This window comes from Rhinoraja longicauda, chromosome 25 (assembly GCF_053455715.1).
Source record: "Rhinoraja longicauda isolate Sanriku21f chromosome 25, sRhiLon1.1, whole genome shotgun sequence".
In the NCBI taxonomy this organism is placed as follows: domain Eukaryota; kingdom Metazoa; phylum Chordata; class Chondrichthyes; order Rajiformes; family Arhynchobatidae; genus Rhinoraja; species Rhinoraja longicauda.
In genome coordinates, this window is record NC_135977.1 from 16,054,985 (window position 1) to 16,077,167 (window position 22,183).

Genomic DNA, 22,183 nt, shown 5'->3' on the forward strand with positions numbered 1-22,183 from the left:
TCAGTCGACCAAGAGAGAGAATGGATGAGGAGGGATGTGGTAAATGTAGTCAAGGAATCATACAGCATGGAAACAGCGACCCAACTTGCCCATCCTGACCAAAATGCCCCATCTACACTAGTTCCACCTGCCCCGTTGGCCCATATCCCTCTAAACCGGAGAGATAAGGGGAAAATCAGACAGGGCAGTTGAGGAAAGAAGTCAAACAGGGAATCCAGAGAGCCAACGGGGGCCATGAAATGTATTTGGTGAGTAGGATTAAGGAAACTCTAGAGGCATATTTTATACAGATATTAAAAAACAAGTGTGGCCAGGGAGAGGGTAGGACCACTCCAAGACAAAGGAAGGAACTTATGCCTGGAGCTAGTGGGCGAGGTACTAAGTGAGTGCTGTTCTAAGTAAAAGCAAGGCACGAGAATGCTCTGGTAAACACAATGGTTGGATAATGGAAATTTGCATTTATTTAATCCTGGATTTTAGACCAGCCTGTGTGACACGGCAGTGGCTATTTCTAATTACACAAAAGGACACAAAGTGCTGGAGTAACTCAGCGGGTCAGGCAGCATCACTGGAGAACATGGACAGACGGCATTTTCTTTTTCTCATATTGATATCTCTATTTGCACTCTGAGCTTACAAGGTCAGTGAGAGGTGCAGTTCCTTCTGTCCAGCTGTTCACTGCTGGAGTCCAGTGGTGCCAAGCTGTAGCTGGACTCTGAGTGTGGTTAACTGGTGATCTACTGGACAGGAACAGAGAGATCTTGCAGGTCGCTTGGTTCGTAGACTATAAACGATGATTATTATCTGCATGTTTACAGACTCATTTGCCATAAAGGGTATAAATCAAAGAGGATCAGCAGTCTTGGTATGTTGTCCCTCTGCTCATTCATTCAGCTGCAGATTCTTACCTGAAGATACATTATATGGGCCAGCTGGGAAATGTCAGTAACAAACAAAGGTCACTCATTTCACTGCCAGATAGAATTTGTTTAAGAAACACAACTCTCTCCCCATCTTATTCCCAGATCAGACCCCATGCATGAAGTCACTTAGACCAAACTGCAACTGATCCCAGAACCTGTCCACTGACAGCATCGGCCAGACTTCACCCAGTTTCAGGAAATGTGGGTTGGATTTGCTTCTATCTAATTAGTGCTGTGAATTCAGGAATATTCCACTTCGCTGCACTTAAATTGTAAAGTGTTTATTTTCTCCCTGCTGTGCATACAGTAACACGTTCTACTGATGCCATTGCTCATTTCCCTTTGACTGACCCTGAACTATTGCCTTCTATTGTAAGAAACTCAAGCTTAGAAGCATGAAAATATGAATGAATGACACTGATACATAAAATATTGCAGTGATGTACAGAATATTCCGTTGGGACAGTAGGAACATCATGTGCAATGTAACTGATGAGGGTCAAGCGCAGTGTTGCATTGACACCTTGAAATGTTAGTGCTTTTGAGAGATCACTATTTTCAGCAGTCTCTCTTTGTTGAACTTTCTTGTGTGTTTTTCTGTCTTCTTGAATAAGTAACTAAATTGGGATGTGTGTTTCACTTGGTGGAATGTACATGGTTTATTGGAAGGAATGGGCACAGTCTTCTATCCCGTGTTTACTGTGTAATCTCTGGGGTTCCCTGGGTCGGACGCTCTGCCTTTGCTATGTAATCCCAGCGCTTACTACGTGGGGGAGAGAGTGGGCGTGGGAATCAGCAGGTTTCTAATTCTGGGTCAGTAAAGTTTGAGAACTCTGGTTAATGATCTGCTCATTGCAGAATGGATGAAGTAAAATAAAGCCTCAGCATCTTGGGGATATTGACAGGGGTTTGTACAGGGATGTGTCGGCAGTTTTGGGCATCACTTCAGGCAGCTGACACATATTTCAGCTTCTAACAGCGCCAATTGCAACAGCAGCCTCGGTGGGTGTGCGTATAACAGGGGATGAGAAGATTACACCGGAAGAAATCTGCACAGCGCCTCTGTTTAAGCTGCCTGATCCCTTCCAATCATACACAGAGGTTAATGAGACACAAGTCTGTTCCCTCTCTCGGGATCTGTGGCAGCTTATTCCGTGTCGACAGGGAGGAGAAAGAAGATTTGAAAGCAGTGGCGTTTCACAGTGCCGCATCCTAACACCAAAATATTAAACCATCCTTCATTCTGATGGTAGTAGAACAAACAGGGGAGTTTAAGCCCAATCACTGTGTACCCAGTGGTGCAGTCAATGGGGATGATGGGTCTTGCAGTTAAATTCATGGGAATTTCCACTCAAGAGGCGCTGTGAAATGTGGCAACATATCTCTGTTTGTCCCTCACGAACCCCTGCCACGGACCAGGTGCTCCTTGGGTTTTCTCCATTTGATGGTGGGACTGGTTTAATTGGGAAGTAACATGATGACTTGGGCTTGCTCCTAATCAGCAGTACTTGGTCAGCAGGTAAATGTGGCACAGTGCATTAAAGCCACAATGGTATATGTGCTGCATTTGCTGTGTGGAGTGGAGCAGAGAGAGAGGAGTTGCATGTCACCTAGTAAAAGGGAATTTAATGTTCCTCTCTCTCGCCCTACCCCTCCTCTTTCTTCCCCCTCCCCTTTCTTTCCTCCCCATCCCTGTGCCCAACTAGACTCCCCTTTTCTCCCCTCCCCCTCCCTGTTCATCCACATTCCTTCCTCTGGCTTCACAATTTGCAAATCTTCAATCCTTTTGTCTCGCACCTGTTTTAACCTCTGGCCTTTGTTCCTACCATCTGCCTATTAAAAACTCCCCTCACCTGTGTCTACCTATCACCAACCCTGCTTTGTCCTTCCTCTCCTCTCTCCCAGCTTCTCTTCCCCGCCCCCCCCCCCATCCCCATCCGCCTTACAATCAATCTGGAGAAGGGTCCCGACCCGAAATGTCACCAATCCATTTCTCCAGAGATGCCGCCTGACTCGCATTCTGTGTCCTATGAGGAAAACATATTTTTGTTTAGGCACTTGGATTTTAAACTGGGCAGTTGCTAGGCCAGCTCTCTATGAGAGAGGACCAAGAGGTGTTTGTCTCTGCTGCTGTGAAACCGCATTGTGACATCGAACAATCTACCTCCTTGTTCCTGACTCTGATCAGACAAGAAATAACAGGTATTGGGCAGGCTGGAGCCGGAGTATTACGTCCGTAACTTGCTTATTTTGAAATACTTTTCTCTTGTTCCCATGGTAATGTGTCTTCTTGGATTGCATTTGCTTTTTCATAATGATTTGTTATTCATGAGGTATTTTTAATGATTATTAAGTGGCGATTATAGATGTGACTTTGCGTGAAGAATTCTCTCACCTGAGACTGAAACAATTTGCTCCATCTGCTGAGTGTTCTCAACCTCAGGTAGGGAGATACTCTCTCTACACTGCTCTGTCATCCTTTCTTACACTCACTCCTCGCTGTGAAACCTGCAACCCTGAAACGTGCCGGTGTGCTGGCCAAGGATCTATGAGTTATAAACAAAACCACAGCAAGGGATTGGCAGAAAGTGAGTTTGAGTGTGTGGATGGGTGGAGAAGGGAAGGCTGGTTCTTTAAGTAAAGAGAATAAATGCTGGTTCAGCCTTCAGTCTGTCAGTCTCTGGGATATTTCCATCCTCCAGCCAAAGTCTGGAGTGTCACAGAATCCTCTCCATCTTTAGGTGGAAGAGTGAATCTCCAGTGAGACAAGGAAAGTGTTCACTCCTATACCTCTGGTGCACATCATGTATAAAATGCTCTGCCATCACTTTGTCAGCATCCGTCCACTGCATGGGAATACCACTGGTTCCAAATCCCTCCCTGAGATCGGAGTGGAGTCAGGCAATGTGATTTCAGTCTGAAGAAGGGTCCAACCTGAAACATCACCCATCCTTTTTCTCCAGAGATGCTGCCTGACCCGCTGAGTTGCCCCAGCACTTTATGTCTATCTTTAATGTAATGGAAGAGGCAACCCTATTTCTTGCTGATTAGTCATTCCATGTATTAATTTTAATATTTTTCTCTCATTCATACATATTATGCTCCATCTCCCAGGTGGTTGTGCAGTGCAGTCCCAGTCGTGCCGTGCCATAGGCTGGAAGGAGAGTTGCGCGAGTGCTTCATAAATGACTCCGTCGGAATTATTCCCTTTCCTGGGCAGTACGTGGAAGTCCTGATTTCAGGCGACACCAGACACACATAAATAACTATTTTAATACTTTTAAAACAAACTGCTGGGCATCCTCGATTCTCTACGATTCTGTTGGATGTAATTGTGTGCAGAGTCTGAAAGGACAGCTTTTGTTCCCCTGCTATTTATTACATAGTGACTGACTGAGCTGCAGTGTCTCAGGGGAGGTTCAAGATGACAACACTCAAAACAGAAATGCTTTAGGCCTCCTGAATCACAACCAATGTTGTGCTGTCAATATTTTCTAAATAATTATGGAAACCAATGCAGCACCTGATCAAAGGTAGACACAGAATGTTGGAGTAATTCAGCGGGTCAGGCAGCATCTCTGGAGAGAAGGAATGGGTGACGTTTTGGGTCGAGACCGGTCTTCAGACTCGCAGCAACCAGCTGATTGCACAATAGTTTACTTAACCCCCAAAACACATCTGTTTATTAAACATAGAAACATAGAAAATAGGTGCAGGAGTAGGCCATCGGCCCTTCGAGCCAGCTCCGCCATTCAATATGATCATGGCTGATCATCTAAAATCAGTACCCCGATCTTGCTTTTTCCCATATCCCTTAATTCCGGTGGCCCTAAGAGCTATATCTAACTCTCTCTTGAAAACACAACTTGAGTAGGAAATTAGAATCTTCGAGTCACAGCATCGAAACGGACCCTTCGGCCCAACCCGTCCATGCTGACCAAGGTGCCCCACCTAAGCTAGTCCCATTTGCCAGCATTGGCCCATATCCCTCTAACCTTTCCTATCCATGTACCTGTCGATAGACACAAAGTGCTGGAGTAACTCAGCGGGTCAGGCAGCATCTCTGGAGAAAAGTAATAGGCGACGTTTTGGATCGGAACTCTCACAGAAGTACTGTACCATCAAGAGAGTATTATTGTCATATGTCCCAGATAGAACAATGAAATTCTTACTTGCTGCAGCACAACAAAATATGTAAACAGTACAGATGAGCCCATTTATTCACAAAATGCTGGAGTAACTCAGCAGGTCAGGCAGCATCTCGGGAGAGAAGGAATGGGTGACGTTTCAGGTCGAGACCCTTCTTCAGACCATTTTTGGCTGCTGGCACCAAACAATGTAAGCAATATGAAAAACAAGAGAGGAAAAAAGTTCAGTGTGTATACACACACATACCCACAAGTACTCACACAAAAAATATATATATGTGTGTGTGTATATATGTGTGTGCGTGTGTACATATGTGTGTGTATGTGTGTGTGTGTGTGTGTGTGTATATATATGTGTGTGTGTATAAGTGTGTGTATATATACACACACACACACACACACTCAAAAAAAAAACAATAGTAGTGCAATAATAATAATAATAGTAGTAGTATGGTGAAGGTCCTCCCTCGGTGTCAGTGGGTCAGTCCAGAACTTGGGCACAGCAATAATGAAGGATGTATGCTCTTAAGGTCACTGTGTAAAAATAAGGGTGGTCAGTTTAAGATGGAGAGAAGGCTTTTTGTTCTCTCTGGAAGTGGTAAACCTTTGGAAGTCTCTCCCTCAAAGGGCAGCCGGAGCAGAGTCTTCACATTTTAAGGCAGCAGTAGAGAGGTACCTTAGGCCTGGTGGTGATAGATTACCAGAGATGGATGGGGGTGTGTAGTTGTCGCAATCAAATCACCAGTAATCTGACTGGCGGACCAAGGCCGAGGGGTTTTTGTGGCCTGTTCTCAGTGATGCAATGGTTCTGTCCACGTATGAAACAAGGAGAGATGAATGATATTTTCGGCTTGTGTTGTGAATCTCTGATAGCATTTTGTAATTCTGTTCTTGCTGGTAACACTTAAAGTTTATGTATTCTGTCTTGATGTAATCAGTTTCACTGAAAGTCTTCAAGGATCAGAGATAAATTAGCCCTTTGTTCCTGAATGTAAGGATGTTCTAACCAGTGAATGGTTTCCCACTGCAATAACATATTGACTAAGTACAGAGATGTTTCTTGGATAGCCCTGAGCTCTCTATAACCCTGGTATGAGATGAGACTTGATCATTTATGGATATGAACCAGTATTCTTGGGGGATTTAATGGCCCTGATTTGAAATTAAAGTTTTTGCTTTATTCATTGGTGCCTGCAGCCAAAAATGGGCTCATCTGTATTCTGTATACTTCAGTCCGTGTTGTGAATTATTTAATAAAATTCCTTATTTAAATTTTATAGGTTCAAGATAGTCCCCTGGTATTTGATTAGCAGTTACGTAGCATTGGCCAGGCACTGTGTCTGTGAATCTTGGTGTATGCATATTGTCCCCAGCATTTAATAAACGCCAGTGATTCAGCTGCCGGCAAACTTGCTCATCATGGGTGGCACTGCAATAAGTGGGTGATTGGCTAACAATTGGTGACATCCAGACCAGACAAGTCGCTGGCACTCTGTGGAGGATCGATCCCCACCCAGATTTCAGTCAGGGTTTTGGATTCACAGTCAGGTGTCAGGTCTGAAACCGGCTTTGGTCCCAGATTAACTGTGAATTTACAGATGTGCTACTGACACAATTGGAGTGATGTGATTAGTTTTGGTTTCCAGCTGTTAGGACGATGTTGAGACAGTGCAGTTGGTAATTTAAGGTGAGACTGGTGGTTGAAGGGAAGGGAAGAGATGACCACAGAAGATGACTAATTTACCTCTGTTCTGATGTTAGACATAAAAAGCTGAAGTAACTCAGCGGGACAGGCAGCTTCTCTGGAGAGAAGGAATGGGTGACGTTTCGGGTCGAGACCCTTCTTCAGACCTCCTTGATTCCTCCTGCTCGCTGACACTACAGCCACGTTTTAATCCAGATTCATTCCTTCTCTCCAGAGATGCTGCCTGTCCCACTGAGTTACTCCAGCTTTTTGTGTCTATCTTCGGTTTAAACCAACATCTGCATTTCCTTCCTACACAATTTGTCTGTGCCAATATTTATCGATTTGTACCTTCCATTTTTAAAATTGCTTACCTGTCGTCATCTTGGGGCAGCACAATGGCGCAGCTGGTAGCGCTACTGCCTCTCGGTGCCAGAAACCCGGGTTCAATCCTGTCCTCGCTTGCTGTCTGCGTGGAGTTTGCATGTTCTCCCTTTGGCTTTGTGGATTTCTGTTTGCTCTGGTTTTCTCCTGCATCCCAAAGATTTGCTGGTTGGTGGATTAATTGGTTAATAGCCTCTCGTGTGAGAAAGAGGTGGGTGAATCATGGTAAGATTGATGGGCATGTGAGATAAAAAGAACTTACCGAGAGGTAAGAGGGGGAATGGAATCGATGGAATTGCTCTGAGAGACATAAAATAGGCCCGTGGCTTCTGTGAAGGACAATATTTACAGTGATTTGTTGAGGGTAGGTGAGCACTTTGACTGTGAGATACCAGGTCTATCTGGTACACGCGAGTTTGGACTTCCTGCATGATCACATTGCCAAAGCATCTTAGATTCCCTGGATCCTTGAAAAGAAGCAAAGCAAAACTGACAGACTTTGGGTGTTGAAAGTGAAGTCTAGTACAAGGTTATAGATGGTTTGATACTTTATTATGTATGTATGAATGTGTGCACAAGTGCGAGTATATATAGAATATTTAATATTAACTTAAAAAATTGGATGACAGGAATAATTTCATTTTGCTTTCGAATGATGTAGTTTCTGCTCTGCTCAGCTGTGCAAATGGGGTTCCCATTCCATCATAGGTGTTGAACAGGTTTAAACTCTGCCATGGTTGTTTTTCCCTGTTGTATGTTTAGTGATCTATATTTCTGGGTGCAGGTTACATTTTAGGTAGAAAGGTCAGTCAGTACCTTTCCGCCACAAGGATTGGACACAAACACTGAATTTATGCTTGTCTTGTGGTCTGTAATCTGATCAGTAAGGTGCATGTAAATGTAAAAAAAAGTTAAAACACATCCTGCTATATATAACCGGTTTGTCAACAATGTACAACAACCCACCCATGCAAGATTATTTTGGTCTTCAAGTAGATAAGTGCCTCGTTGTTTGATCCTGATAGCTGTTTTCGTGTTTCTGTTTGGTGAGGCAGTGGCTGAAACCTCACTGTAAATCTCCCTCTCCACAACCCCCAGCACCCCGGTAACAGGGACAGGAGAAGCAGCAGGGTGTTCACTGCCAGGTTGCTGCAACCTTTGCTCTAGGCTGCTTGCAGATAATTTTCCTTATTAGCTCTGTACATGAGGCTGGGTTTTTTTCAGATAAGAATGGATTGAAAGTGGGAGTTTTACGAGTTAAATGCTGACTTTTCACGCCTGAGTTTAATCCAGCGCAGACCCCCCGATATCACCTCAGTCATAAACTGTCCTCCTTGAAATGTGAGCACTTTGACAGTCTGGCTCAATGTACTGGGTTTAGTTGGGTTGAGCCTCACATATCTGATTGAGCTGCTGTGGAGGACAAGTGTTCTGTTCCAGAGCAATCAGAAATGCACAAAACCAAGTGCTGGAGGAACTCTGAGTACAGCACAAAACAAAGTGCTGGAGCTTGAATGGTGTGTCCATTCCCTCCACAGACGCTGTCTGACCCACTGAGACTTCAGGCACGTTGTTTTTTTCTCAAAATTCCAGCATCTGCCATACCTTGCGCCTCCAATCAGTAATGCATGGACTGTGGTAGCGTGCAACTCCCCAGTGGGAGAATCCTCACCTTGAAGTAAGAGGGAAACTATTTGGAATGTGGAGCCTCTGTATGGTGAACAGTAAATTAACATTGTAAACCCTGTGGTATAGGAATCACAAAGACAGTTAAATGTTCCCATTTGTTTAATATCAAAAGTTCGAGAATATTGATCTGAAAATAAACAAATTTAAGTATCAAGACTTTTTCTGTCCTTCGGTTTACAGATGTCATTTGTGGTAAAGTGCAATGGTGGAAACTGGAATGTAAACTATCGACATTCACAAAGCATCATCTATGTAATCTGAACTTTGCAAGTCAATCTGACATCTATCTTATATCTATCTTGGAAGGTGTGGTAATAGTCGTGGTATATACGAAACCCTGAAATAACAAGGACTGTTACATCAGGGTCACAATGTAATTTCAGTAAATTACAGGTAGTTTGGCTTAATTTGAATTGGATAGACCACAATTGATGAATCAGGGACCACTTTGTAGCAGGCCTAATTGGTTATAATGCAATTTCAATCGGAAACAAGAGAACTGGCACAGTGACGCAGCGGTAGAGTTGCTGCCTTTCAGGTTCTGTCTATACAGAGTTTGTACGTTCTCCCCGTGACCGGGTGAGTTTTCTCCGAGATATTCGGTTTCCTCCCACACTCCAAAGACGTACAGATTTGTAGGTTACTTGACTTGGTATACGTGTAAAATTGTCCCTAGTGTGTGTAGGATAGTGTTAATGTGCGGGGATCACTGGTCAGCGCGGATTTGGTGGGCCGAAAGGCCTGTTTCCGCGCTGTTTTTAAACTAAACTAAACCATTTAAAGGTAATTTTGAAAATTGGCAAGCAGGGAAAAAGCTGTCTTGGGAAAATAACTGTTTCCATTTGACCAGCCTGCAGTAATCAGACATAAATATCTCTGAAGAACAGTCTCAGTTTCAGCACGGGAGGTCATTGAAGTTGACCAGCAATTACTTTTGTGAACCTGTGCAATGATTCTCTGCTGGACAATGTAACATAGTCTTTAGTATTTTTAGTTTCCAGCAACAGAAATAAACATAGTTATTGAAAAGAGCTTTTACTTTTAAAAATCCTGTGAGGGAAATAACTTTGTCATTACGAGTCTTAAATTCTTCAGCCCCTAAACCACCCCCTTTCACCATCGACACAATCATTTCTATTGCGCCCTGTTCTATAACAAAGGTTTCTAACAACTATCGCGTTACAGCAGAACAACCTGTAATTTAATTTTAACGGTGAGAGCTTGTGGCTTTCAATGTGGTTTAAGCTTCCCAGCTTCTCCCTTCAGAAAAGATAGATAATTCTGAGCAGGAGGGGTAGAAGTTGGCGTTATGTCCAACCGGGAGAGTTTAGATCAAAGTTATTGCAATCTCTGCTCAGCTTCCCACACACTACTCTGAGCCTCCCTGTAAATCAGTAACCAGCCGTGGCCCGCAGCAGGGAGGATGCTGAAACCAGGCGCTCGGGAGCTGTTAAATCTATGCTTTCTTCTCCCCGCTTCCCTTTGGTAATGAATGATCTTTGTAAAGTTATTAACATATTGATTCTCTTGCTTGCACGATAGCTCACAGTTGAGTAATAGTCAGTAAAACATTTGGTTGAAACCTGGGAGTTACCTGTAGCACAGTTTTATTTTAATGCATCTGTTACTAAAGCAAGATATTGTTTGTTTGCACAGTGGTAACATAGCCACACATCTGTGCCTCGAATATAAATCATTCTTAAAGTTTAAGCTTCAAATTTGCTTTGCAAAAGTAATTATCTACATGCATTATGAACCTTGGACAGAGAGATGGCCTGAGGGCAAAGTCACGTCAAGTCAACTTGTTGTCTGGTGTAGATAGGCAAAATAGGTCAGCGTGGGCATGGTAGGCTGAAGAGCTTGTTTCTATGCTGTTCAAGTCTGTGACCTCACCAATCACTTCTCCAGGTATCATTTGAAGTAGGAAATCAATCCACTGTCTCGTAATTGATGTAATATTCACACACTGCTAGAGTTAGGACAATCCATGTAGTGGCCACACACTGCTGAACATAGGACAGTCATTGTAATGCCACACTGCTGGAGTTAGGACAAGGGGTAATCTCTACTCTACCTGAGGTGGTGTTCTAACATCAGTGTAACAATGAAATAAGAACTAGGGATATCCTTGTATTCCATTACATGTAAGAAAGTGACAGCTTGAAACACAAGAGGAACTGAAGTGAAGGTTTAGGTATGGAAAGAAAAATGTGTATCCATGCAATAATTTCAACCAGATTCCACAAAACAATAAATCTGAAAAGAAGAATCCAATGGCTGATGTACGAGGAGAAAACACAGTCATTCATCTAATGAGAAAAACCGTCCATTTCATGAATCTCCCAGTCATTTATCTGGAATTACATTCTAACTGAACCTATCAATAAATATGTGCATTTAGGTTGTGCCTTTAATAGGGTTTTGGGAGATTCATGCTCGAGTCTTTGCAGGAAAGTTAGAAAAATAGCGCAAAGCTTAGTCAAAGAGAATGGTTTTGAGAGTGCTTTCAGAGGTGTTGTATTTTGTGTGGGTTTTGAAAATTATAAGAGGGAGGCCTGAACTTGATGCCAGTGATAACAGAACAGTGATCGTGGTGCCCAAATCAGCTGATTAAAACAATGGAAGACCACAAGCATCTGCAGATGCTGGAGTAACTCATAGGGTCAGGCAGCATCTATGGAGGACATGGATAGGAGATGTTGTGGTTTGGGACCGTTCTTTGCAGTGGCAGGGTTGCTTGGTTGCAAAGGTTGGCCCAACGCAGTGGAAAGGTTGATGGATCAGCATGCAGATTTTGCTGGAGTGTGTTGATGGCAAGCAGCCAGTAAAGTGCCCTGAGTAATGGGGGAGGTGAGACACTTGCCAATGCCTGTGACCTGCTTCCACTTGGAAACAAGGATATAGTGTACAACTTTGGAGTCAAGTGATAAATTTGAAATGCTAACACTTTCTAAATTTTCTTTTAAACAAAAAAGAACAAAAGAATGGCATCAATAAATCAAGTGTGCATGAATATTCCCCATGGTCTGATCCACAGGAAATAAAAATTACGATTTCAACTCCCCCTGATGGGCAAAAGTATACGGCATAATCTCCCTGAAATAGCAAACTGACTTCCCAATGTGACATTTAGATCACTAGAGTCTATCCGTGCCCTGACATCAGCTATCAGTTTGCCAAAACTAATCACAAATATCAAAGAGGGAATGTGTCCCTTGTAATTTTCCTGAAATGCTCCCCTGATTAGCTCAGTTGCACAGTATGTGGCGCAGTGCATGCTATTGCCCAGGAACAAGTGTCAGAGGATGTTACTGCCTGTGCTCATCTCACTGGCACTTTGCTCTGAATCATTGAACCATGTCTTGATTTCGACCTTTGCATCTGCCAGGCGGCAACCTGTTATTCTTGGATTTATTATTTCAGCCGTAAAACTAATTCAACATTTTGCCTGCTTCTGTGCAAATAAATATTTTGTCACTTCCCCAGCCTCATTTCATTCATCGCCTTCAAAGATTTGTGGAATTCTGATTGAACATGGCCGATGTTTTTTTTAAAAACCTTTCCGTTTAAAAGATGATTTTATCTCCATACATTAATTAGTCAATTCTGAAAATCTCAGACCAACCTCTGCCTGCCCACTGAATGAGAATACTTCAGCACATTAACAGCCAAGTCAAGGGTGATGATGACCAGCATAGTCAGTATAAGAAAATAACTGCAGATGCTGGTACAAATCGAAGGTATTTATTCACAAAATGCTGGAGTAACTCAGCTGGTCAGGCAGCATCTCAGGAGAGAAGGAATGGGTGACGTTTCGGGTCGGGACCCTTCTTCAGACTAATGGTGCATTGGATGTTGTAAATGGGACCTAAAACTGCTATCAACAAAAAAAGCAAATGTTCAAAACCAGAAACCTCACCAGAACTTGCTATAAACAGTTCGCAGCATCTGTAGCTCACCCCCTTCTGGGTCAATATAGCTCTCAAAAAAATTGTGCATGTTAAGAATTAATCACCCTAAATTTTGGCAACATGGAAACGTGCTTTAGCCATGTCCGTAAACACATTTCCTTCCCAAATAAACAAATTTCCTTCCTCTTCAAGGCAGTTTGGAAATGTAGGAAGAAAGGATGATTTTTTGTATTAATCTTGAATTGAAATTTAAAAGACATTTCGACAGGTACATGGATAGGAAAGGTTTAGAGGAATATGGGCCAAACTAGTGTAGATGGGGCAGTTGGGCCGAAGGGCCTGTTTACCCGCTGTATGACTTGGCTCTGGGATTTGGTGCTTGAATCAAAACAAGCATTTCAGGCACCCAATGACACCAGCAAAAGTGCAGAGGACTCTGGCATTGCCCTTTGTTGCCATTTCCAGATTCCCATTTCCATTTTCCACACTGACCCAATACTTGGGTGGGTGCTAAATGCCGATTGCAATTAGATGGAAAATGTTCCCAATTCTCTTTCTGTACTTTGTACTGAGCTTGAAATAAAATCCCAAGGACCTCTTAATTATTTTTACATATACATTATTACTTACACATTTAAAACCAGTCTTTGAACAAGGTGCAGATCTACTAAAGACCAAGCTGTGGTCCCTAGGGAGTTGCTCTCACTAAAGTTTGCTGTGTTTTTTAAAGGCAGATTGTTTGCAAACTTGGTGAGATGGTTGCTCCAGAGACTTACTTTGGATCTTGTATTCTCACCACCAGCTGGATCACCAGCTTCTGACTCTGTGAGATCTGCTGATTCTGCCCCACCTGCTCTCAGCCAGACCTTTGGTTCCGTTAGAGTTGGACTACAGTGATACACTCCTGGCAGAGTCCCTGGTCCCTGTACTCTTCCCTTCCTTTTTCTCCTCAGATTTAATGAAGATGAGATGTTTCGAAAGTACACACAAATGGTCATGGCCAATGATAGTTTAGCTATTGGCAACATCAAGCAGTTGCGTCCAGCAATCTGAAAAGATTTATGGTTAAAATGATGGTTGGAGATGCGTTGGGAAGCAGGCACTGTGAGTGCCATGTTGCTCAAGATATAGTACAACATATCCATGTCATGAATATTTTATACTTCCAAAGTACTTGGTGTGACCTGAAGTAATGGATATAAAACTAGGGACTGTTTGTACATTGCTCCATAATCTGATGTACAGATTCACAAAGTACTGGATGTATTATTTCAGGGCAGTTTGCCAGAAACAATGGACACTTTTTCAACTTTAAATCCTGTTGATCTAACTTTAACGTCCAGCAGAAATCAGAGGTCACACAGTTGGGTTCCTACCACATGGGAAGTCAAGGAGTCGGCTTCAAAAAACTGCAGAAGCTGGATTCACGAGTGAAATGCCGTGCTGGAATAATTTGATGGGTCAGGCAGCCTCTCTGGAGGACATGGATGGGTGACATTTTGAGTCTGGATCCTTCTTCAGACTGATTGCAGTAGGGGGAGAAAGCTGGAACAAGGTGGGGTGGGACAAAGCCTTGTAAGTGATAAGTGGATACACAGGCGTTTGACTGGTGTGGAATCAGTCAAGACAAAGAGGATAGAATAAGATTCCATGAGCTTCCTCTGTATCAGCCCGCTGCTGAGCTTGTAATTGTGGTGGGGAGGATTTGAGAGTCAGACTGCAGTGTGAGGTAAATTAAAAAATGAGATGTGATAGTTATGGACGAGAATGTTTTTTTGGGCATAGAACAAAGAATTTACCATATGTAGAAGGGCATAGACATGAAAAGAAGGGATTATCTTGTAACAAATCGACTTGTTTGCACTTTATAGAAACTAGAATGTTTTAATACATATGGAGAAGGTTGGTATGGTTGGTAACTCTTGCCTCTGAGTCATAAGGTTCTGATTTCATCCTACAACTTGCGATTTCGTCTGCCCTGCACTACTGATGCAATGCTTCTTTGTCAGCCATGCCATATCTAAGATAAAATGTTAAAGCAAAGTTATCTTGATTCCTGGGGGGGTGCAAGGCACCTTGACATTTTATTTCAAAGTGTGGAGGACTTGCAAGTTTTTTCATTCAACCGTGATTTTTATATTATCACAGTTATCATATTTTGCAAAACGGCTTGTTTTCTGTGAACCACCTTGGGAAGTCCTGAAAGTAAATGTATACTGAACTTTAAAAAAGACACAATGAGAAAATGACATAATTGTCATGACATTGCAAGGAAACCCCAAAATATATCAAGATCTTTAAAATATAAATGAGAGAGAAAATTGATCAAAGTTCAAAAGGAAACAGTCCCTGTTTGAGATTACATAGATTTATGTTAAAAGAAACTGGGACGCGATAGCACGAAAATGGAATGGTGCCAAGGCAAGGCAGACAGTTCATGTGATTCCTACAATTAACGATGATGAAGTTCAGGGAATTCTGAATCATTTTGTATTCATCTTTGTGGCAGGAAAAACAATTCCTTAAATGTTTTTAAAAATCCTCTGGAAGGTAGATGGCAGTTGATGCAGATTTCAGACGGGAAAATCATTGTTGAATTATTTACAGAATGACCAAAGTAATGCGAAAGATGTGGTTTGCTGGAATTTCGGTGCTTTTCAATAATGTTTTGTACAGTTTGTTCAAGATTCTGATTGAGAATGATCAGCCATGATCACATTGAATGGCGGTGCTGGCTCGAAGGGCCGAATGGCCTACTCCTGCACCTTTTGTCTATTCAAGTAAGAACTTACTGAATCAGAGCACAAGTAGCAGAATAGACAGCAATTTGAATGCAAATCAAAAAGGTGATAACAGGTTTAAAGGTCGTACCAAAGATGGGAAACGTTCACTGATTACATCAATGATTCTGACTTTGGAACTGGCAGTGCAAGTTCAAACTTTAAGAACAACTAAATTACAGGGAGTATGTTAATCTGAAGAAAGTCTGCGATTTCGTGCTGAAAGATATAAATCAAGTTGTAATTAGCAAATGAACTTCATTACAGGTTATTGTGAGGTACGTCACGGTAAGTCGCATACTCAGAATTCTCTTGGAAAGGGAGGAAGCAGACAGTTCTAGCGGTATTGATAAAGAGCATTAAAATCAGCAACATGAGATAATTGTTCCTTCCCTTTTTTATCCACGATTTTCCCTGCAGCTGTAACACTATATTCTGCACACTATTTATTTCCTATTTCCTTTCTCTTTTTGCACTGCCTGTTGTCATCCTGTATGGTGTGCTTTGACAGGACGACACAGAAAACTGTATCTTGGTACACGTGACAATAATAAACTGATACCAAAACTCAGCAGGTCAGGCAGCATGTGTGGAAAGGTTTGGGTGTGAGACCCTTTAAGAATGGGAAAGAGAGATACAAAAGTTAGTTTTCAGTGAGGGAGAGAGTGGGGGAGGGATGTGTGGAACACAGGGAATGTCTGTGATACGTCAACTTGAATATCTAAAGGTGGTTCTAATTCTCTCCGTTCCATTTCAGGACAGGGTGAAGCAGTGCTGCATAACTCCCATCACAAAGGAAAAGGACACTGATGCCCTTGTGCAGGAGAGGGGCCAGTCTGAAGACAAAGACCACTATGGGACCTGTGAGGACAGAGGCTCCAGCAATGACGAGCTTGAAGTGGGCAGCAGAAACAATGAGCTTGAATGCTACAAAAATGCAATGTAAGAGCTTGAAGGATGTGCAGAGGTAGTGAGATACTTTGATGAGATTCATCATCCAGTGGAGGAGAATGTATAGAGACTGGCTGTGTGGATGCTGGGGTGTGTAGTGCGTGAAAAGGTGGGGTGGGGGTGCAGAAGGGTGGGGTGGGGGTGCGGAAGGGCTGGGTGGGGGTATGGAGGGAGGGATGGGGGGGTGGTACAGTTGTGTTCCGTCATTTTGCAATTGGTGAAATATTATTATTTTTTAAAATTACACTGATAGCTCCTGCTCAGATCAGACGAATGAGCCTGAGAAACAGGAGGGGCTCTCATGAGGCCCCTGATTATGTCAACAGTATACAGTATAGTGACTTACAATGCAACAGTGCAAGGTGTTGCATTTTGGGAAGTCGAACATGAGCAGAACCTACACGGTGAATGGTAGGTCTCTGGTGAGTGTAGTCGAGCAGAGTACAGGTGCATGGTGGTTCCTTGAAGGTGGAGTCGCAGGTAGATCAGGTGATCAAAAAGGCTTTTGGCACATTGGCCTTCATCAGTCGGAATATTGAATATAGAAGTTGGGAGGTCATGTTGCAGTTGTGTTAGATGTTGGTGAGGTCGCAGTTAGAGTATTGTGTTCAGTTCTGGGCACCATGTTATAGGAAAGACGTTGTCAAGCTGGTAAGGGTACAGAGAAGATTTACGAGGATGTTGCCAGGGCTAGTGTCTGAGCGGTAGGGAGAGGTTGAGTAGGCTGGGACTCTAATCCTTGGAGTGCAGGAGGATGACGGGTGATCTTATTGAGGTGTTTAAAATCATGAGAGGGATAGATCTGGTAGATGCATAGAGTCTCTTGCCCAGAGTAGGGGAATCGAGGACATAGGTGTACGGTGAAGGGGAAAGGATTTCATAGGAATCTGAGGGTAACTTTTTCACACAAAGAGTAATGGGTGTATGGAACAGGCTGCCAGAGGAGGTAGTTGAGGCATGGACTATCCCGACATTTAAGAAACAGTTAGACATGGTACGTGAATAGGACAGGTTTGGAGGGATATGAACCAAAAGCGTGCAGGTGGAACTAGTGTAGCTGGGACAGGTTGGCCAGTGTGGGCAAGTGGGCCGAATGGCCTGTTTCCACACTGTATCACTCTATGACTCTGTAAGGGGTTCAATTGCAGCAGGGGAAAAAAAGGATAAAAACTCTTGATAACTCCATAAACATTTGCTCATTAAATCTCCAACTGATGGGTTTGTGCTTTGTTTTGGCTGCAGATCGCTGTCACCCAGCAAGGAACGTACAGGTGATCCACAAAGCATGTCGTGGTCCTCGCATTCAGAGGCGACCCCTGCCAGTGAGCAGACCTGGTCTGTCCTGGAACCAAAGTCTGGCCTTTTGAGCTGCGAACTGGAGTCAACAGATGACACGGACAGTTCCCAGTCCGCCTGCCCACCTTGCCAAGATGATCAAACGCCATCACGATTCTCATTTCTGGAGGTAACCATCAGTGTCTGTTGCTTCAGAGTCCTTCAGAGCGCCTCTCTGCTCAGTATTCTTGAGCACCAGTTGCAACGTAGAAACATAGAAAATAGGTGCAGGAGTAAGCCATTCGGCCCTTCGAGCCAGCACCGCCATTCAATATGATCACGGCTGATCATCCAAAATTAGTACTCCATTCATGCTTTTTCCCCAAATCCCTTGATTCCATTAGTCCCAAGAGCTATATCTAACACTCTCTTGAAAACATCCAGTGAATTGCCCTCCACTGCCTTCTGTGGCAGAGAATTCCACAGATTCACAACTCTCTGGGTGAAAAGGTTTTTCCTCATCTCAGTCCTAAATGGCCAAACCCTTATTTTTAAACTGTGACTGCTGGTTCTGGGCTCCCTCAACTTTGGGAACATTTTTCCTGCATCTAACCTGCCCAATCCCTTAAGAATTTTATATGTTTCTATAAGATTCCCTCTCATCCTTCTAAATTCCAGTAAATACAAGCCCAGTCAACCCATTCTTTCATCATATGTCAATCCCGCCATCCTGGGAATTAACCTGGTGAATCTACGCTGCACTCTCTCAATAGCAAGAATGTCCTTCCTCAAATTAGAAGACCAAAACTGCACACAATACTCCAGGTGTGGTCTCACCAGGGCCCTGTGCAACTGCAATAAGACCTCCTTGCTCCTATACTCAAATCCTCTTGTTATGAAGGCCAACAAGCCATTTGCTTTCTTCACTGCCTGCCGTACCTGCATACTTACTTTCAGTGACTGATGTAACAGCACAGGCAGGAAACAAAATTTTGGGACACAAAGTACTGGAGTAACTTAGCAGGTCAGGCAGCATCTCTGGAGAAAATGGATAGGTGACATTTCGGGTCGGGACCCTTTTTCAGTCACCTATCCATGTTCTCCAGAGATCCTGTCTTACCCGCTGAATTACTCTAGTACATTGTGTCTTTTTGTGTGAACCATACATCTGCAATTCCTTGTTTCAATAAAATGTTGATATTGTGCTTACTTTTCCACTGACCCTGCAGTTGTGAGATATTGAATGATACCAAGGAAAATGCTTAGTCTGATGTCTAAAAGTTGGGAAGGCACTTTGTAATGAAACTTAATCAGAAATTTCTTGAATTTCTGGGACAAGCATTGTGGCAACCATTCTTCTGGGCCATATAGTGAAATTAATGAGTAAATGAAACCGAAATCTGTAATAACATATTGTTATTACAGATTTATAGAAAGTATCTCAGTGACTGAGATGGTCTGCAGAGGGGGACAAATCAATAAGCTGCAAGGACGCTGCCAAAAATGTTAACAGCTTATCTCCATGGACTGATTTGATGAATTTGCCTTCCATAATACCAGTATTTAGTGAAAAAAGTTAAGGATCCACAAGATGCTGAATGTGCCTGCAACCACCTGTTGGAAGATCCTTTCAAAGAGTCTCACTGGCTCTGTCCCATTTTCTGTATATATTTTATCCTCCTAATTTTCCCAAATACTTTTTATAGTTACAATTAGATTTCTTCCACCAATGTTTAATGCATGCATTGCTGGAAACAGTTTCTCATTCACTGTGTCAAAAGAGTTCATGATTTTTGAGTATCTTTATAAAATATCCTCCCCACCTCTGTATTCTAAGAGAACATGGCTTGGTAACAATTCTCCATTCCCAGTACCAATTTAATGAATTGGGCGCAATGATGGAGTTGCTGCCTTAAAGCGACAGAAACCCAGGTTCGATCCTAACTACGGGTGCTGTTTATACAGAGTTTGTACGTTCTCCTTGTGACTGTGTAGGTTTTCTCCGGGTGCTCCGGTTTCTTCCCACATTCCACAGACACACAAATTTGTAGGTTAATTGGTTTTAGTTTAAAAAAATTGTAAATTGTCCCTAGTGTGTAAAATAGTGCTAGTGTACGGGGTGTTCGCTGAATTGCGCTGACTCGGTGGACGAAGGGCTTGTTTTTGCGCTGTATCTTTAAAGTCTAATCTTTTCTCGAGAGACCTAAGAGAAGGTGTGGTGCCCAGGAATGAGCAAAACATGCCCAGGTTAGTCATTATGAGCATCTTTTGAAGGTTTCCCAGTACCTCACTGGTTCTGTTCTCTGCCTTTACATATTGATCACATTGCTTTTTCCTGACCTATCCAAGTTTGGATTTAACAAACTATTTGTATTCTATTTCATAGACCATTTGTCACAGAAATCCAAAGTGCAATAATCGGACCATATGGCCCAGCAACCTGTGCTAGAATTGATGTTCTTCATGAGCTTCATTGGTCAGCACTAAATACTTATGTTAGGGAAAATGTAATATAAAATAGAAAATGCTGGGTGTGGCAGCTTCTCTGGAAAGAGAAACAGAATGAATGTTTCAGGGTGAAAACCATAGAGTTGAGCATTGACTGCTTTCTCCACATGTCTCCTCCCAGCCGGTGACCACCCTGGACAGTTGTGCCCAGAAAAGCCGCATCCAGCTCGGCAGGAGGACCACTCGTCGGGCACCAACAAAGCACAGGAAGGGGAGCGTGAGGGACTACTGCGACGGCACAGACCAATTGCTGGAAACAAGTCTGGAAGCCTGCATGTACAAAGACTCAACGGGTAAGGCTGGGGGACAATTGAGGAGGAAAGACCTCGGCTAACTGAGAAAAGTAAATGCATGGAGTAAATGGAACAGTTTGAATTCCTAAAGATGGCGAATCTTTACACACAACAGATCAAGATAAAAGGCAGAGCTGGCCACTCAGCCCTTCATGCTTGCCCTACCATTCCGTGTGATCATGGCTGACCTACCTCAGACCCCAACTCCTCCTTTGTGTCCAATCGCCAAAACTGTCGGTCCTCTGATCTTTTAAAAATGTATCTATCTCTACTTTAAATTATTTTATGATGGGGTGGGGGGAGAATGTCTATGTCAGTTCACTGCAACTGTGATTATAGAGACTAAAGGGAAGAAAATGAGGAGAGCCAAAGTGTATTTCTATCATGCTTATGCAAAAATTATCCTTTCCTCAACAGAACCCAGGCCTTTTGACCAGGAAGAATTGACCACCCAGGAGATCAAACCTCCAGTGTCGCATGTTCAAAAAGTTGCAATGTTTCCTGGGATGGATCCTGCGGTACTAAAGGTAAAGTTCTCTGAAGTTCTGACAGCTGACTTAATATAAAAGGGACATTAATGTCCCGCCAAAAGGGGATTTCTCACTGAGTTCAGATTCCAGTTTGCAACGTGAGACAGAGCCTACTGTGCCCCAGTACACTTCTGTCCCTTTAAAACGTTACATTCACTGAGTGGGGGACAATCGCCACATGAACGAATGAGAGTGTTTGCAGCTCAGTTTTCAGTCTACAAACATCTGGAATGGACTTGATGGGCCAAATGCTTGCCTACTCTTTAGTAACAATTCCATGATCCTTGAAGGTCAAAGCTCCATCTGCGCTCTCAGGCTGATGTATCAAATCCAGTGTCACAAAGTTAGCTACTGTATTTGGAAATATTTATATATAACCCTTATCTGAAGCATACTATGTAAAGAAAGTTATAGAAACGTTGCCCCGTGCAGTATCTTTGGAAGTATTTTCATTGGGGCACCCGACACAGTGGAGCTGGAGGGAACCTTAACCCAAGTTGATAGACACAAAAAGCTGGAGTAACTCAGCGGGACAGGCAGCATCTATGGAGAGAAGGGATGTGTGACGTTTTGGGTCGAGACCCTTCTTCAGACTGGTTAGGGATAAGGGAAATGAGAGATATAGGCGGTGATGTGGAGAGATAAAGAACATTGAATAAAGAATATGCAAAAAAGTAATGATGATAAAGGAAACAGGCCATTGTTATTTGTTTGTGGGGTGAAAATGAGAAGCCAGTTGTGACTTGGGTGGGGGAGGGATAGAGAGAGAGGGAATGCCGGGGCTACCTGCAGTGAGAGAAATCAACATTCATACCACTGGGGCTGTCAGCTGCCCAAGTGAAATATGAGATGCTGTTCCTCCAATGTGCATTTAGCCTCACTCTGACAATGGAGGAGACCGAGGACATAAAGGTCTGTGTAGGAATGGGAAGGAGAATTAAAGTGTCCAGCAACCGGGAGATCAGGGTGGTTCAGGCGGGCTGAGCAAAGGTGTCCCATGAAACGATCGCCCAGTCTGCGTTTGGTTTCACCGATGTATGAGTCCACATCTTGAACAATGGATAGAGTAGATGAGGTTGGAGGAGGTGCAAGTGAACCTCTGCCTAA

At 43.1% G+C, this 22,183-nt stretch overlaps 1 protein-coding gene across 1 annotated transcript in view; it reads left to right on the top strand.

Moving 5' to 3' along the window:
- The window catches only part of LOC144606077 (uncharacterized), an 83,742-nt gene that overhangs the window by 51,937 nt on the left and 9,622 nt on the right, over positions 1-22,183 (top strand). The window contains exons 5-8 of the mRNA XM_078421879.1: positions 16,277-16,461; positions 17,713-17,935; positions 20,375-20,546; positions 20,964-21,073. Of these exons, the coding sequence (XP_078278005.1) occupies positions 16,277-16,461; positions 17,713-17,935; positions 20,375-20,546; positions 20,964-21,073 (690 nt within the window). The remainder of the gene's footprint in view (positions 1-16,276; positions 16,462-17,712; positions 17,936-20,374; positions 20,547-20,963; positions 21,074-22,183) is intronic.